At 37.9% G+C, this 16,575-nt stretch overlaps 1 protein-coding gene across 1 annotated transcript in view; it reads left to right on the forward strand.

Moving 5' to 3' along the window:
- TDRD5 (tudor domain containing 5) overlaps positions 1–16,575 on the forward strand; it is an 89,630-nt gene that overhangs the window by 1,922 nt on the left and 71,133 nt on the right. The window contains exons 3-4 of the mRNA XM_025878182.2: positions 856–1,263; positions 3,266–3,459. Of these exons, the coding sequence (XP_025733967.1) occupies positions 856–1,263; positions 3,266–3,459 (602 nt within the window). The remainder of the gene's footprint in view (positions 1–855; positions 1,264–3,265; positions 3,460–16,575) is intronic.

Below are 16,575 nucleotides of genomic sequence, written 5' to 3' on the forward strand. Positions count from 1 at the left end.
CACTCCAGCAACCCTCAGTTTGTTTCCTGAGATTAAGAATTCCTCATATCAGTGAGGTCATATGATACATGTCTTTCTCTGACTTATTTCGCTCAGCATAATACCCTCCAGTTCCATCCACATCGTTGCAAAGGGCAAGATCTCATTCCTTTTGATGGCTGCATAATATTCCATTGTATGTATCTACCACATCTTCTTTATCCATTCATCTGTCGATGGACATCTTGGCTCTTTCCACAGTTTGGCTATTGTGGACTTTGCTGCTATAAACATCAGGGTGTGTGTACCCCTTCGGATCCCTACATTTGTATCTTTGGGGTATATACCCAGTAGTGCAATTGCTGGATCGTAGGGTAGCTCTATTTTCAACTTTTTGAGGAACCTCCATACTGTTTTCCAGAGTGGTTGCACCAGCTTGCATTCCCACCAACAGTGTAGGAGGGTTCCCTTTTCTCCAACATCTGTCATTTCCTGACTTGTTAATTTTAGCCATTCTGACAGGTGTGAGGTGATATCTCAAAAATGGGAATTTTAAATTATGAACTCATGTTTTAAATTTCATGAAACAAACATTGCAGGGAAGTTTGTTCATCTTGAGAGTTTCAGGTATTTCAGCAGTCAGCGGTAATGCTAAATACTGGGATTTATCTTTCTGCATCCTCTGGTAGAGGAGCTAACATGTGGTCGTCTGTAAAGTACAAGAAATGGAGGAACCAAGGGTTCACGTTTATAATGCTACCTAGATACACAGCTCCTTGGAGAGTTAAGAATTGTCTCTATAACCACAGATGCAAAGGATAAAGAAAGGAGTTAAGTTTTCACCTAAATATGATTTCTTTTTTCACACCTCCTTAGCCATTCCAGATGAATCCACCAAAGGAATAGCAAGTTTGGTTGCAAAACAGAGGAGCAGCCATAAGGTTCGAAACTCCGTGCAGAAGGGAAGGGCCAGTGTTTGCTCTGGGCCGAGCTCCCGTCGGCGAGTACCTTACCGAGGAAGGGTGCCCCCCATTCTTCCAGCTGTTGTGAAGAGTGAGTTGAAAGACCTCTTGGCGTTATCTCCCGTTCTCCTTTCTGATTTTGAAAAGGCATTTGTCAGACGATTTGGACGTTCATTCCAGTATGTGCAGTATGGATTCCTCTCTATGTTTGAAGTGCTTAATGCTGCTTCGGATGTCATTTCTGTAGAGCAGACCAGAGCAGGTTCTTTGTTGATGCTAAAGAAGAGCGTATCAGAGGAAAAGCAGAGAAGATGGCCAGCAGGTAAGCATGTGAGCATTAGTCCCTGTATTGTGGGTTAGCAGAATTTGGAGCAGTCCTGGCAGCTATGGAGGTAGGTAATGTCTCAGCTCCCAGAGTTTGTCAAAAGTTGCATCCTTGCGCTCCCACTTGCTGGCTGAGTGATCTTGAGCAAGTTACTTAAAACGTCTAAGCCTTAGTTTCCTCCTCTAGAATAGGAATAATAATACTTGCCTCTTGGAGTTGTGCTGAGGATTAAATGAGATGAACTCAAAAAAGTGTCTCACATTTAGTAAGCTTATGATAAGTGGTAGCTATTACTATAAAAACACAAGATCTGCTTTCTCTGGAACACTGTAAATGAACATGAGTCCATGTAAAGCTATAACATGGGAAATGAGTTTAAAAAAAAATACTGGTCGCATTTGCCATCTAATTTTTGCTGGCACAGATCTTTGATATCCTAGCAAGCAGTGCAGTAATTTATGTACTGTAACGATAACCACCTTATTTAGCGTTTTACCTTGGATTCCCATTGCCACACCATAGAAGGGTGAATAACCCAATCATAGAGATAAGAAAAAGAAAGCTCAGGAAAGTTAAATGACTTTTCCAAAGTTGCATGACTAGAAAAGTGTTACAGCCAGGGTTTGATACTCAGCTCTTAATACTGTTCAGTGCTTTTCTTACCCAATCATTGTCCTTCTTGTTTTTGTTTTTTTTAATATATATATAGTTATTGAAATACACACAATGACCCATTGTTTTCAGGTGTACAACATAGTGATTTGACACCTTTGTACGTATGCTGTGCTCACCACAGTGCAGCTGTCACGTTATTACAATACCATTGACTGTGGTCCCTATGCTGTGCCTTTCATCCCTGAATCACTTTCTCAAAGTCTCAGAAGACCAATGTGATCATTTGTGTGGTGCCTCACTAGATCCTTGACAGTACAGAATCTACACACTGAGCGTATTTGGAGAATTTCTATACCTATTTCAGTGATTTTTCTTTTTCTCTAAAATATGTATTTAGAGTAATGTAGGTGAAACCATGAGAAAGTCCCAAGTGTAGAAACCAATACTTAAACTATGATAGGAAGTATAATTTGATGACGATATCCTAGGGTGTTTACATGCTCTGGTCAGGGAAGACTGCAGGGGCCAGTGAATGTTTTGAGTTTAACTCTGAACCATCAACAGTATCAGTATTCTTGAGTTGCTCAAACTTAGGGAGACAAACTCATCAAGCTGTTAAACTTACAAGAGGTTGACTTGTATAAAGTAGTTTGCCAACTTATTGAATGGGGGGAGCGATATTCCTTCCCAGTGATTGGATTGTCCATGTTTCCCATCTGTGGACCCTTCATCCTGTCATCAGGATATATTGGAAACTGTGTGTGTGTGTGTGTGTGTGTGTGTGTGTGTGTGTGTGTGTGCGCGCGCGCACGCGCGCTTGATCTTATAGTAAAGAGCTAGGCTATAATGAAGTCTAGTGATAAACTGTTCATGTTGTACATCAACATATATCTCTCCAGTGGTATTTTCCTCCCTACAAATCTTGAAGAAAGAAATCTGTACTCTAGAATATCCTTTATTCTATAGCTTTTTTATCCCCCTTTCTTGCTCCCATACTACTAGGTGATTGTCTGGTTTGAGAAGCGTAGTTTTAAGTAGACTCCTTACTTGGAGGCTTTTTGACCTCCTACACAGGATACAGCTTTTTAGGTTTTTACCTATTGAAACCTGCCTCTGTAATTATATTGAGGTGGCCTTAAGTAGAGTTTTTAGGTAGCCCCAACCTTTTCAGTAACACACTTAATGATCTCTTGGTTTTCATTTATAGATGAGAATCTCTTCCATTGTATGTAAATTTTATTTGGCAGTATGAACACATAAGCTTACTTAATTGTTATTTCAAAGTTGAGGGCAGTTAGGTCACAGTAGCCTCTATAGATAACCACTGGAAAATAAAGTAGAAATCGTTAGTGACAACTTTTCTCTGTTCTTTTATTCACAAAAGGAGGGAAAATGTTTACTCAGCCTTTTCGAATGAAACAGGGGTCATACTCCACAGGCTCCCCAGTTGCAAAGGCTTGCTTTTCACAACCCACTTCAAACATGGAACTACCGACGCAAATATTGAACGTGGAAAAGACTTTTAAGTCAAATGCAGTAGAGACTTCAAGGCTGAATCACACTGAAAAATTAAACCAGGTAAGATATCTGATTTTGGAGATATAAATACACCAAAAATGTGTTTAAATTCAGTGTTTATTACTTAGAACTGATGGAAAAGCTTACCTTTTAAAATTAAAGTCATTTCATATTTGAACATTTTCTATGGTTGTATTGATTATTAGCTAGTAAGAGGTGGCAGTGGGAAAAGAGTACAATTTTATCAGTTCCTCTGGTTTCTTCGACAGGTTTCTCCTGCTATTCGAAAGTAAAGTGTTCCTAGGAAACCTTTCTTAAGTTGAACTGGTATAAAGCAAGGAAACAGTTACCATTAATTTATATGGAAAATATTTTGAACATTCCCAGACTCTCAAAATAATCTCTAGTGGGCATTTCTGATACCTTAAGACACATCTTGCTAATGATTTTTCTGATACCTTAGGACTTATCTTGGTAATTGACACACAAAATAAATAAATGGAGATAAAGCACAGCATCAAGCCACCATAGCTTGATGCTGAATGAAGTTCTTGGGGAAGGAGGTTGGCGATGCCTCTCCAGCTGCTCAGACAGCCCCTGTCACCACTTGTTGCAAAACAAATGCTGGATGCTGTTTTCACTTCTGAAAATCCTCTTTCGATTTCTTTGAATTAGCAAAAACAAGAACTAACCCTAGATCCTTCATAAAAGCAAAGGGGCATAGTGTGAACTTTTGAAAGGCGAGGGGTACCTGTACTGCAGGTACAGTAGTACAGCAGTACCATTTCTGCAGATGACCCTCAAATATCTCTCTAGTTCCAGCTTCTCACCGAAGTCCTGGAAGTATATTTGCAACTTACCTCGTGGATATCTTCACTCGAATGGCTGGCCTGAGCACTACAGTGCTGGTATTTTTTTGACTATGTATACACTGAAGGATTTTTCAACAAAAGCTACTAGAATATAACCAACAAAGGCCTGGTTAAATTAGCAAGATAACAACCTTTTTTTGCATTAAAAATTAATTATATTTTATTTAAATTCAATTAACACAGTGTATTATTAGTTTCAGAGATAGAGTTCAGTTATTCATCAATTGTATATAACAGCCAGTGCTTATTACATCACACGCCCTCCTTAATGTCCATCACCCAGGTACCCCATCCTTACAAACACTCCCCTCCTGCAACCCTCAGTTTGTTTTCTGTAGTTAAGAGTCTTTTAGGGTTTGTCTCCCTCTCTGATTTCGATTTGTTTTATTTTTCCCTCCCTTCCTCTATGCTCCTCTGTTTTGTTTCTCAAATTCCACATATGAGTGAAATCATAGGATAATTGTCTTTCTCTGACTGACTTATTTCACTTACCATAATACCCTCTAGTTCCATCCACGTCCTTGCAAATGGCAAGATTTCATTTTTGTGATGGCTGAGTAATAGTCCATTGTATATATATACTACATCTTCTTTATCACTTTATATGTTGTTGGACATCTGGGCTCTTTCCGTAGTTTGGCTATTGTGGACATTGCTGCTATAAACATTGGGGTGCATGTACCCCTTCAGATCACTACATTTGTATCTTTAGGGTAAACACCCAGTAGTGCAATTGCTGGGTCATAGGGTAGCTCTATTTTCAACTTTTTGAGGAACCTCCATACTGTTTTCCAGAGTGGCTGCACCAGCTTGCATTCCCACCAACAGTGTAGGAGGGTTCTCCTTTCTCCGCATCCCCGCCAACATCTGTCATTTCCTGACTTGTTAATTTTAGCCATTCTGACTGGTGTGAGGTGGTATCTCATTGAGGTTTTGATTTGTATTTCCCTGATGCCAAGTGATGTTGAGCACTTTTTCATGTGTCTGTTGGCCATTTGTGTGTCTTCTTTGGAGAAATGCCCATTTCTTAACTGGATTATTTATTTTTTGGGTGTTGAGTTTGATAAGTTCTTCATAGATTTTGGATACTAGCCCTTTATCTGATGAGACATTTGCAGATAGCTTCTCCCATTCTGTCAGTTGTCTTTTTTTTTTTTTTAAGATTTTCTTTATTTATTTGACAGAGAGAGACACAGCGAGAGAGGGAACACAGCAGGGGGAGTGGGAGAGGGAGAAGCAGGCCTCCTGCAGAACAGGGAGCCCGATGCGGGGCTTGATCCCAGGACCCTGGGATCATGACCTGAGCCGAAGGCAGACGCCTAATGACTGAGCCACCCAGGCACCCGTCAGTTGTCTTTTTTTTGTTGTTGTTGACTGTTTCCTTTGCCGTGCAAAAGTTTTTTATCTTGATGAAGTCCCAATAGTTCATTTTTGCCCTTGTTTCCCTTGCCTTTGGAGACCTATCTAGCCAGAAGTTGCTGTGACTGAGGTCAGAGAGCTTGCTGCCTGTGTTCTCCATTAGGATTTTGATGGATTCCTGTCTCACATTGAAGTCTTTATCCATTTTGAGTCTATCTTTGTATATGATGTGAGAGAATGGTCCAGTTTCATTCTTCTGCATATGGCTCTCTAATTTTTCCAGCACCATTTATTGAAGAGACTATCTTTTTTCCATTGGACGTTCTTTCCTGCTTTGTCAAAGATTAGTAGACCATAGAGTTGAGGGTCCATTTCTGGGCTCTGTATTCTGTTCCATTGATCTCTGTGTCTGTTTTTATGCCAGTATCATACTGTCTTGTTGATTACAGCTTTTATAATCCAGCTTGAAGTCTGGAATTGTGATGCCACCAGTTTTGGTTTTTTTTTTTTCCAAAATTCCTTTGGCTATTTGGGGTCTTTTCTGGTTCCGTACAAATTTTAGGATTATTTGTTCCAGCTCTGTGAAAAAAGTCGATGGTATTTTGATAGGGATTGCATTGAATGTGTAGATTACTTTAGGTAGCATAGACATTTTAACAATATTTGTTCTTCCAATAATGAGCATAGAATATTTTTCCATTTTTTTGTGTCTTCCTCAATTTCTTTCATGAGTATTCTATAGTTTTCTGAGTACAGAGACTTTGCCTCTTTGGTAAGGTTTATTCCTAGGTATCTTATGGTTTTGGATGCAATTGTAAATGGGATTGATTCCTTAATTTTTCTTTCTTCTGTCTCATTGTTAGTGTATAGAAATGCAACTGATTTCTGTATATTGATTTTATATCCTGCCACTTTGCTGAATTCCTGTATGAGTTCTAGCAATTTTGGGGTGGAGTCTTTTGGGTTTTCCATATAGAGTATCATGTCATCTGCAAAGAGTAAGATTTTGACTTCTTCTTTGCCTATTTACATACCTTTTATTTCTTTTTATTGTCTCTTTGTGAGGCTAGGACTTCTGTGTTGAACAACAGTGGTGATAGTGGACATCCCTGCTGTGTTCCTGACCTTAGGGGAAAAGCTCTCAGTTTTCCCCCAATGAGAATGATATTTGCTGTGGGCTTTTCATAGATGGCTTTTATGCTATTGATATATGTTCCCTCTATCCCTACATTGTGGAGAGTTTTAATCAAGAAAGGATGCTGTACTTTGTCAAATGCTTTTTCTGCATCTGTTGAGAGGATATGATTCTTGTTCTTTTTTTTATTAATGTGGGGTGTGTCACATGATTGATTTGCAAATGTTGAACCACCCTTGCAGCCCAGGAGTAACTTTGATTTAGTCGTAGTGAATAATCCTTTTAATGTACTGTTGGGTCCTATTGGCTAGTATCTTGGTGAGAATTTTGGCATCCATGTTCATCAGGGATATTGGTCTGTAATTCTCCTTTTTGGTGGGGTCTTTGTCTGGTTTTGGAATCAAGGTCATGCTGGCCTCATAGAAAGAATTTGGAAGTTTTCCTTCCCTTTCTAGTTTTTGAAACAGCTTCAGAAGAATAGGTATTAGTTCTTCTTTAAATGTTTGGTAGAATTGCCCTGGGATGCCATCCGGCCCTGGACTCTTCTTTGTTGGTAGATTTTTGGTTACTGCTTCAATTTCCTTGCTGGTTATGGGTCTGTTCAGGTTTTCTATTTCTTCCTGGTTCCATTTTGGTAGTTTATATGTTTCTAGGAATGCATTCATTTCTTCCAGATTACCTAATTTGTTGGCATGTAGTTGCTCATAATATGTTCTTATAATTGTTTGCATCTTTGGTGTTGGTTGTGATCTCTCCTTTTTCATTCATGATTTTATTAATTTGGGTCTTTTTTTCTTTTTGATAAGTCTGGCCAGGGGTTTATTGATCTTATTAATTCTTTCATAGAACCAGCTCCTAGTTTCGTTGATTAGTTCTGTTCTTTTGGTTTCTTTTTCATGGATTTCTCCTCTAATCTTTATTAATTCTCTTCTCCTGCTGGGTTTAGGCTTTATTTGCTCTTCTTTCTCCAGCTACTTTAGGTGTAAGGTTAGGTTGTGTATTTGAGACCTTTCTTATTTCTTGAGAAAGGCTTATATTGTTGTGTACTTCCCTCTTAGGACTGCCTTTGCAGCATCCGAAAGGTTTTGAACAGTTGTGTTTTCATTTTCATTTGTTTCCATGTATTTTTTAATTCTTCATTAATTTCCTGGTTGACCCATTCATTCTTTAGTAGGATGCTCTTTAGCCTCCATGTATTTGAGTTCTTTCCAACTTTCCTCTTGTGATTGAGTTCCAGTTTCAAAGCATTGTGGTCTGAAAACATGCAGGGAATAATTTCACTAATTTCACTCTCTTGGTACCGGTTGAGACCTGATTTGTGACCCAGTATGTTTTCCATTCTGTGGAATGTTCCATGTGCACTCGAGAAGAATCTGTATTTTGTTGCTTTAGGATAGAATGAATGTATGTGAAGTCCATCTGGTCCAGTATGTCATTCAAAGCCATGTTTCCTTGTTGATTTTCTGCTTAGATGATCCGTCCATTGCAGTGAGTGGGGTGTTAAAGTCCCCTACTATTTTTGTATTATTATCAATGTATTTGTTTAATTTTGTTATTAATTGGCTTATATAATTGGCTGCTCCCAGGTTAGGTGCATAAATATTTATAATTGTTAGATCTTCTTGTTGGATAGACCCTTTTATTATGATATAGTGACCTTCTTCATCTCTTATTACAGTCTTTGCTTTAAAACCTAATTTGTCTGATATAAGGATTGCCACCTTAGCTTTATTTTGATATCCATTAGCATGATAAATGGTTCTCCATCCCTTCACTTTCAATCTGGAGGTATCTTTGAATCTAAAATGAGCCTCTTGCAGACAGCATATGGTTGGGTCTTGCTTTTTTACCCAGTCTGATACCCTTGTCTTTTGATTGGAGCATTTAGCCCATTTACATTCAGAGTAACTATTGAAATATATGAATTTAGTGCCATTGTATTACCTGTTAAGTCACTGTTTCTATATATTGTCTCTGTTCTTTTCTGGTCTAAGTTGTTTAAACGAAGCTCTCTCTTCGTTTAAAGGATCCCCTTTAATATTTCTTGCATGGCTGGTTTAGTGATCACAAATTCCTTTAGTTTGTTTGTCCTGGAAGACTTTTATCTCTCCTTTTATTCTGAGTGACAGCCTTGCTGGATAGAGTATTCTTGGCTGCATGTTTTTCTCATTTAGCACCCTGACTATATCATTCCAGTCCTTTCTGGCCTGCCAGGTGTCTATGGCTAGGTCGGCTTCCAGCCTTATGTTTCTTTCTTTGTAGGTTAAGGACCTCTTGTCCTGAGCTGCTGTCAGGATTTTCTCTTTGTCTCTGAGATTTGTAACCTTCACTATTATATGTCCAGGTGTTGACCTATTTGTATTGATTTTGAGGGAGAGTCTCTGTGCCTTCTGGACTTGAAAGCCTGTTTCCTTCCCCAGATTAGGGAAGTTCTCAGCTATAATTTGTTCCAGTATACCTTTTGCCCCCCCTTTCTCCTCTTCCTCTGGTACCCCAATTATTTTAATATTGTTTCGCTTTATGGTATCACTTATCTCTCTAATTCTCCCCTCATGATCCAGTAGTTCTTTATCTCTTTTTCTCAGTGTCTTTATTCTCCATCGTTTTATCTTCTATATCACCAATTTTCTCTTCCTCATTTATCTTAGCAGTTAGACACTCCATTTTCGATTGCATCTCAGTAATACCCTTTTTGATTTTGACCTGATTAGATTTTAGTTCTTTTATTTCTCCAGAAAGAGATTCCCTAGTGTCTTCTATGCTTTTTTCAAGCCCAGCTAGTATCTTTATAATTGTTATTCTGAATTCTAGCTCTGACATCTTATATCCATATTGATTAATTCCCTGGCAGTTAATACTGCCACTTGTTTTCTTTTCTGGGGTAAGTTTTTCTATCTTGTCATTCTATCTGGAGAAGAATAGATGAACAAGAGAACAAAATACAAACATAGCAACTATGACCCCATCAAAATATATACTAAAAAATCAGAAGAGATCAGAAACCAAAAAAAGAAAGAAGAGAGAATATAATCCAACAGGTGGACCAAACAGAGCAATACCCTTGGTCCTGGGTACATTTTGGTCTGTTAGAAGAATCTAGATCCCAAAATTGTCAGGAAAGAGAAATATATATATATACACACACACAAATAAAGTTGAATACAATGAAAGAAAGCCAAAAATAAAGAATATATATAAAAATGTAACTGTAAAAATGAAAATTAAACAAGACTTAAAGAGTTTATAAAATAAGAAACAGTTGAAAAGGAAAGAAAGAAAAAGAAATTAAAATTAAAAGACTAAGGAATCATGAGAAGAAACCCCAAATCTACATACTGTTTTATCCTAGTGCTGGAGTTTTGCAGTTCTGTATGATCGGTAAACTTGGTATTAGCCATATGTACCTCCTGGTCTTCTGGGGGAGGAGCCTGTTGCACTGATTCTCAGGTGTCTTTGCCCCCGGCGGAATTGCACCGCCCTTGCCAGGGGGCCAGGCTCAGTGTAAGCTACTTCACATTGCTCTATGTGGCTTTTGTTTCTGAAGGCTTTCTGTCCCACTTTGGGGATGGAAATGAACATGAAAATGGTGGCGCTCCGATCTCCAGCCCCGGAGCTGAAAATTTGCACACCCCCATGTTTAGTGCACCCTCAGGGAAAAGGAATCAATCACTCTTGTGTCCCTGGTTTCTGTGGGCACTGTGTTCACCCAGCCTGTGACCATCTTCCTTCTCAATCCATGCAAGATGACAGCTTAAGTAGAGTTCAGAATAAGCACATGGAAATTAAATTCAAGACATAAAAGTGCCTTACCTGTATAACTTAAAAAAAATTAGCTTTAGTGACAATTTACATACAGTAAAATTTACCCATTTAAAATGTGCAATTTGAGTTTTGACAATGTAGCCAGTCATGTAATCACCATCAAGAAACCATTTCCATCATTTTCAAAAAGTTCCGTTATGCTGCTTTGTAATTGATCTCTTTTCCCAGCTATAGCCACAGATATAAAAATCACTGCTTTCTGTGAGTTTGACTTTTTAAGAGTTTCATCTAAATGGAATTAAATAGCGTCTAGCTTTTGTGTTTAGCTTCTTAGCATGATGCTTTTGTTACCTTTTTTGTTGCATATCATTCCACTGTATTGATATACTTCAATTTGTTATCTACTCCCATTAGATGATATTTGGGTTGTTTCCCTTTTGGGGTATTTACATATAAAGCTACTTTGAACATTTGTATACACCTTGTATGACTGTGGACTCCAGTTCTCTTAGGTAAATACCTGGAGTAGGATTGTTGGGTCATTCAGGAGGTATATGTTTCACTTTATAAGAAATTGCCGAACTGTTTTCTAAAGTGGCTGTACGATTTTACATTCCCATGAGCTACATAAGAGAGTTCCAGCTGCATCTTTGTTAACATTTGGTATTGTTAATTTAAAAAATACCAGTCATTTGAGTGGGTGTGTGGTGGTATTTCATTATGGTTTTAATTGGAATTTCTCTAATGATGAATAATGTTGGGTATCTTTTCATATGCATATTTGCCTTTTGTAAATCTTCCTTAAAGTATCGCTTCACATCCTTTGCTCATTCTTAAGAATTGAGATTTGTGTTGAGTTGGAAGAATTATATAAGAATGGGTACAAGTCCTTTACCAGAGACATGTTATGCAGATGCTTTCTCCTGGTCTGTGCTTGTCTCATTTCTTTAGTTCTGTCTTTGATGAAGCAGAAGCCATTAACTTTGTTGAAATCTAACTTACTTATATTTTTCTTTTGATTCTTGCCTACCTAAACTTTGTTGAATACGAAGTCACAAAAATGTTTTGTGTTTTCTTCTAGAAGTTTTATGATTTTAATTCTTAGGTCTATTATCCATTTCTTTCTTTCTTTTTTTTTTTTTTAAAGATTTTATTTGTTTTTTTGACAGAGACACAGTGAGAGAGGGAACACAAGCAGGGGGAGTGGGAGAGGGAGAAGCAGGCTTCCCGCTGAGCAGGGAATCTGATGCGGGGCCCAATCCCAGGACTTTGGGTTCATGACCTGAGCCGAAGGTAGATGCTTAACGACTGAGCCACCCAGGCGCCCCTCTATTATCCATTTCAAGTTAATTTTTATATAAGGTACCAATATGGATCAAAGTTTTATGCAATGGCTAGCTAATTCCTCTAGCACTATTTTTTGTAAAACACTTTTTCTCGCTCAACTACCTTATTACTTTAGCACCTCTGTTAAATCTGTTGACCTCTCGTATGTGTAGGTTTTAGGACTCTATTCTGGTCATTGATTTACATGTTCTTTTGTGAATACCACACTATCTTATTACTCTAGTTTTATAACATCTTGAAATTATATAGTTAAGTCTTACAACTTTTTTTTTTCAAATTGCTTTGTCTACTCTAGGTTCTTTGCATTTTCGTATAAACTTAATTTGATATAAATCAGCTTGTTAATTTCTACCAAAAATAAATATGCCTCTTGTGATTTTCATTATAATTACATTGGGCCTATAGATAAGTCGGGAGAATTGACGTCTTAACAGGACGCCTGGGTGGCTCAGTTGGTTAAGCAACTGCCTTCAGCTCAGGTCATGACCCTGGAGTCCCTGGATCGAGTCCCGCATTGGGCTCCCTGCTCAGCAGGAAGTCTGCTTCTCCCTCTGACCCTCCCCCCTCTCATGTGCGCTCTCTCTCTCTCTCAAATAAATCTTAAAAAAAATATATTAAAAAAAAAGAATTGACATCTTAACAATATTGATCCATGAGCATAGTATATTTCTCCATTTGGGTCTTTAAGTTTTCAGTACTGTTTTATAGTTTAAGTACCCAAGGCCTGCATATATTTTGTTAAATTTTACCCCCACATTTTTCATATTTTTGATATCGTAAAGGATGTTTTCAATTTATTTTCTAGTTAATTGTTGCTAGTATACAGAAAATTAATTGCACTTTTTTGTGTATTGACCTTTATCTTGTGACCTTGAATCAAGGTACTTGATAAACTCATTTCTGTAGTTCAGATCATTCTAGTAGCTATTTTGTAGAGTTGGGATTTTTTAAAAAAAAGATTTATTTATTCATTAGAGAGAGAGACAGAGGGGAGGGGCACAGGAAGAGGGAGAGAAATCCTTAAGCAGACTCCTGACCCTGAGTGCGGAACCTGGTGTGATTGGAGGAGGGGTGATTGATCCCAGGACCCTGAGATCATGACCTGAGCCAGAATCAAGAGTCAGACGCTTAACTGACTGAGCCACTCAGGTGCCCCAGAATTGAGATTTTCTGTATAGGTCATCATACCATCTGGGAGTAGATAGTTTTACTTCCTTTTCAATCTGCCTTTTTTTCCTTCTTAGATAGGCTAGGCTCTCTGGTATAATAATGCATAGAAGTGGTGAGAGTGGAAATTCTTGCCTTGTTCCTGACTGTGGGGGAAAAATATTCAGTCTTTCATCATTAACTATGGTTTTAACTGTACCATTTTTATAAATGCCATAAACCAGGTTGAGGAAATTCCCTTCTGTTCCTAGATTCTGAGATTTTTTTTCCTTGGATGTATGTAGGAATCTTCTCCATCCATTAAGATGATTATAGGATGTGATATTGTGATTTACTGTATAAAAAATACATTCTTTCCTCTCTTCTGGCACAGAGCTCCTAAAACCCTTGGAATTTTTAAAGTGATGAGAGCTTTAAAGGTGTCTTTTATTGTTAATGATGTGACTTTTGGAAATCATCTAAGATAGGGGCTGGTTGCTAGTTGGAGCCAACAATGTGATTAGAGGGTTGGAACGTTTTAGTCTTACCCCCAACCTCCTGAGAGAGGAAAGGGGCTGGAGGTTGACTCATTGGCCCCTGGTGAATGAAGTCAATCAGTTATGCTGTTGGGACAAAACCTTCAAAAAACCCTCAATATGTTGGATTTGGAGAGCTTCCATGCCACTCTTCCAGGGGAGAATGGCATGCCTGGTGAGGGTGTGGAGCTCTGTGCCTCCTCCCACATATCTGACTTTATGCATCTCCTCCATTTGTTGCTGAGTTGTATCATTTAAAAAATTTTTTTATTGTTTTTAAAAATGGAGATATAATTGACATATTAGTCTCAGATATTCAACTTTGATGCATCGATATGTATAATATGAAATGATCGCAGTAGGTCTACTTAACATCCATCACCACACATAGTTAAAATTTTTTTTTTTTGTGATAAGAACTTTTAAGATTTACTCTCTTAGCAATTTTCAACTGTACAATACAGTATTAATACTGTATTAACTATTATGTAATATATTACTATAATTATATAATGTATATTATTATGTAATATCTGTTATTCTATATCATTAATACATACAGTATTAAATATATTTGCCATGCTGTATATTACATCCCCAGGACTTTTTAAAAAAGATTTAAAAAAATATTTATTTGACAGCAAGTGCACATAAGCAGGGGGAGTGGCAGAGGCAGAGGGCGAAGCAGGCTCCCCGCTGAGCAGGGAGCCAGACACGGGGCTCCGTCCCAGGACTCTGGGATCATGACCTGAGCCAAAGGCAGACGCTTAACGACTGAGCCACACAGGTGCCCCCCAGGACTTTTTATAACTGGAATTTGGTACTTTTTTACTCTCTCCACGTATTTTACCCACTCCCAAACTCCTGCCTCTGGATACCACCCATCTGTTCTTGTATCTATGAGCTCAAGTTTTTGTTGTTTTGTTTTTTAGATTCTGTGTATAAGTGAGATCATACAGTGGTTGTCTTTCTCTGACTTATTTCCCTTAGCATAATGCCCTCAAGGTCCATCCATGTTGTCACAAATGGCAGGATTTCTTTCCTTTTTTATGGCTGAATAGTATTCCTGTGTGTGTGTGTGTGTGTGTGTGTGTATGTGTGTGTTTGTGTGTTTAAGTGTATGTATGTGTGTGTATACCGTACTCACCCTCAGACCCCATCACAAAAAAACATCACATTGGGTGTTAGGGCTCCAACATAATGAATTCTAGGAAACACAATTCAGTTAGTATAGTACCCACCCTAACAAAGCAAAACTCAAAAATGATTGAGTCCAAATAAATTAACTGTGTAAAGCTCAATAATGAAAGATAAGTTTGCTTTGTTTTTTCCAGTGTTTGAAGTTCTTCTATCTTCCAAATTTATTGTACTGATTAAAAATTCCAGAAAAAATGTTAAAGAATAATAGTACAATTTTTTTTTCAACGACTTTAAACTCCATAGAACTTGGTGGGAAGACCCTGCCTGTAACTGTCAGGACCAGGCAATAACAAATGCACAGGACCTTTGATCCTGGCATGGCTCCAAGGAGAGGATGAGAGGGATGCACAGACACTTTTTCTGTAACTGTTTTCCTTTGAGTTTCATGCAGCTCCAAGAATTCCTCATCTATGCAATCTAGTAACCACATTTCACCGCCAGTTGAAGTTTTTGCCATGGGAGCTGTTTGAATCTTGTTCCAAAGAGTGGGCTCTAATTCCTAAACTATGTATTTTAATTTGCTAGCAGGACAGACTCCACATAATTATCAGATCCTACATAATCCTATTTATAAATGTACAACTTGACATTTCTTCAAAATTATAGGTCTAACAGTTTGCTCTGTGGTCCTACTTAGAACTCTACAAGTGTATGTATTAGTGTAGAAAAAGAACAGATCTATAACAAATTTAAATTACACATTTACAGACTTTTTGATACTCTGTTTTTTGTTTTTCCACAGTGAACATATGCTATTTTGTCATAAGAGAAACATGTTATTAAAAAGAATAAAAATAAATTTCTCCTTCATCAAGTGAGTATTAGTATTTTTTCATCTTTCACCTCTGAGTGGAACAACCAGGCGTGATCTTTGGTCTGCTGCCTTTTGGTCATTGCCATGCTTTGTTTCATGAAGCAAACAGCTAGAACAGTTTACACTCTGTTTTGCAAGATGTGAATAATCTTTATACCACATTCTATTAAATTCCCTTTATATTGACTGAGAGGAAGTTTACATGGAGAATGAAAATGTGAATGAATGAGTATGGATTAGTCATATTTTCTAGGGAATAAAGCCTCAGATGCTCTGTCTGAGTGTAGTCCCAGATCACAGCTAACCATGGTGTTACTTTGCTTCCATTAATAGGTCATTGCCTGTAAGAATGTTTGGTCAAGGAATAGGGATCTGGCATTTCTGGGTTCTCTAGCCTTCATACTGTATCTAAGAGTACCCCATCCTACTCTACTCCCATCTTACATTACACATTAGGAAACTTCATTGTAACATTCACCGTGAGGTTTAAAGTAGGTAAACCTGGAATTATAGAAGAAGATCTGATCTTTAATGAATTAAAAATCAGGGATGGGTGTTAGTTTGCACCTAACTTTAAATTTGCAACCAAAGAGTTGATAGTTTTTATGTGCATTATGTGGTGTGCTTGGTATTGCATATAAGAAAAGATGCTTTTTTATTTTCCTTGATTGACCTGGCCCAACTGTCTTTTAAGAGTATCCTGGACAAGCAACTGGATATATTAAACAGTTACTGTCAGCAGGAGCTGTTCGATGGGTTCATTAATGCAATTTTTGGAAGTTGTGTTCCCTGGCCAACTAAAAGTAGCTGTTCCCTATATGTTTTCTTGTGAGTTTGGATGAAATTTTCAGTATGGCAAGTCACATTCCATACTGCCTGGCTTCTTGTCAGATGAGGTACCTAGTAAATATTTCAGCAGTTGAAAACTTTGCTTCTATATGTGTCTGTGCCAGTTTTGTGATCTTTATCAGAAATGTATTTATGTTTCACCATATGGCCACAGGG

This window comes from Callorhinus ursinus, unplaced genomic scaffold (assembly GCF_003265705.2).
Source record: "Callorhinus ursinus isolate GAN/ISIS: 27379988/994484 unplaced genomic scaffold, GSC_fseal_2.0 scaffold13, whole genome shotgun sequence".
In the NCBI taxonomy this organism is placed as follows: Eukaryota; Metazoa; Chordata; class Mammalia; order Carnivora; family Otariidae; genus Callorhinus; species Callorhinus ursinus.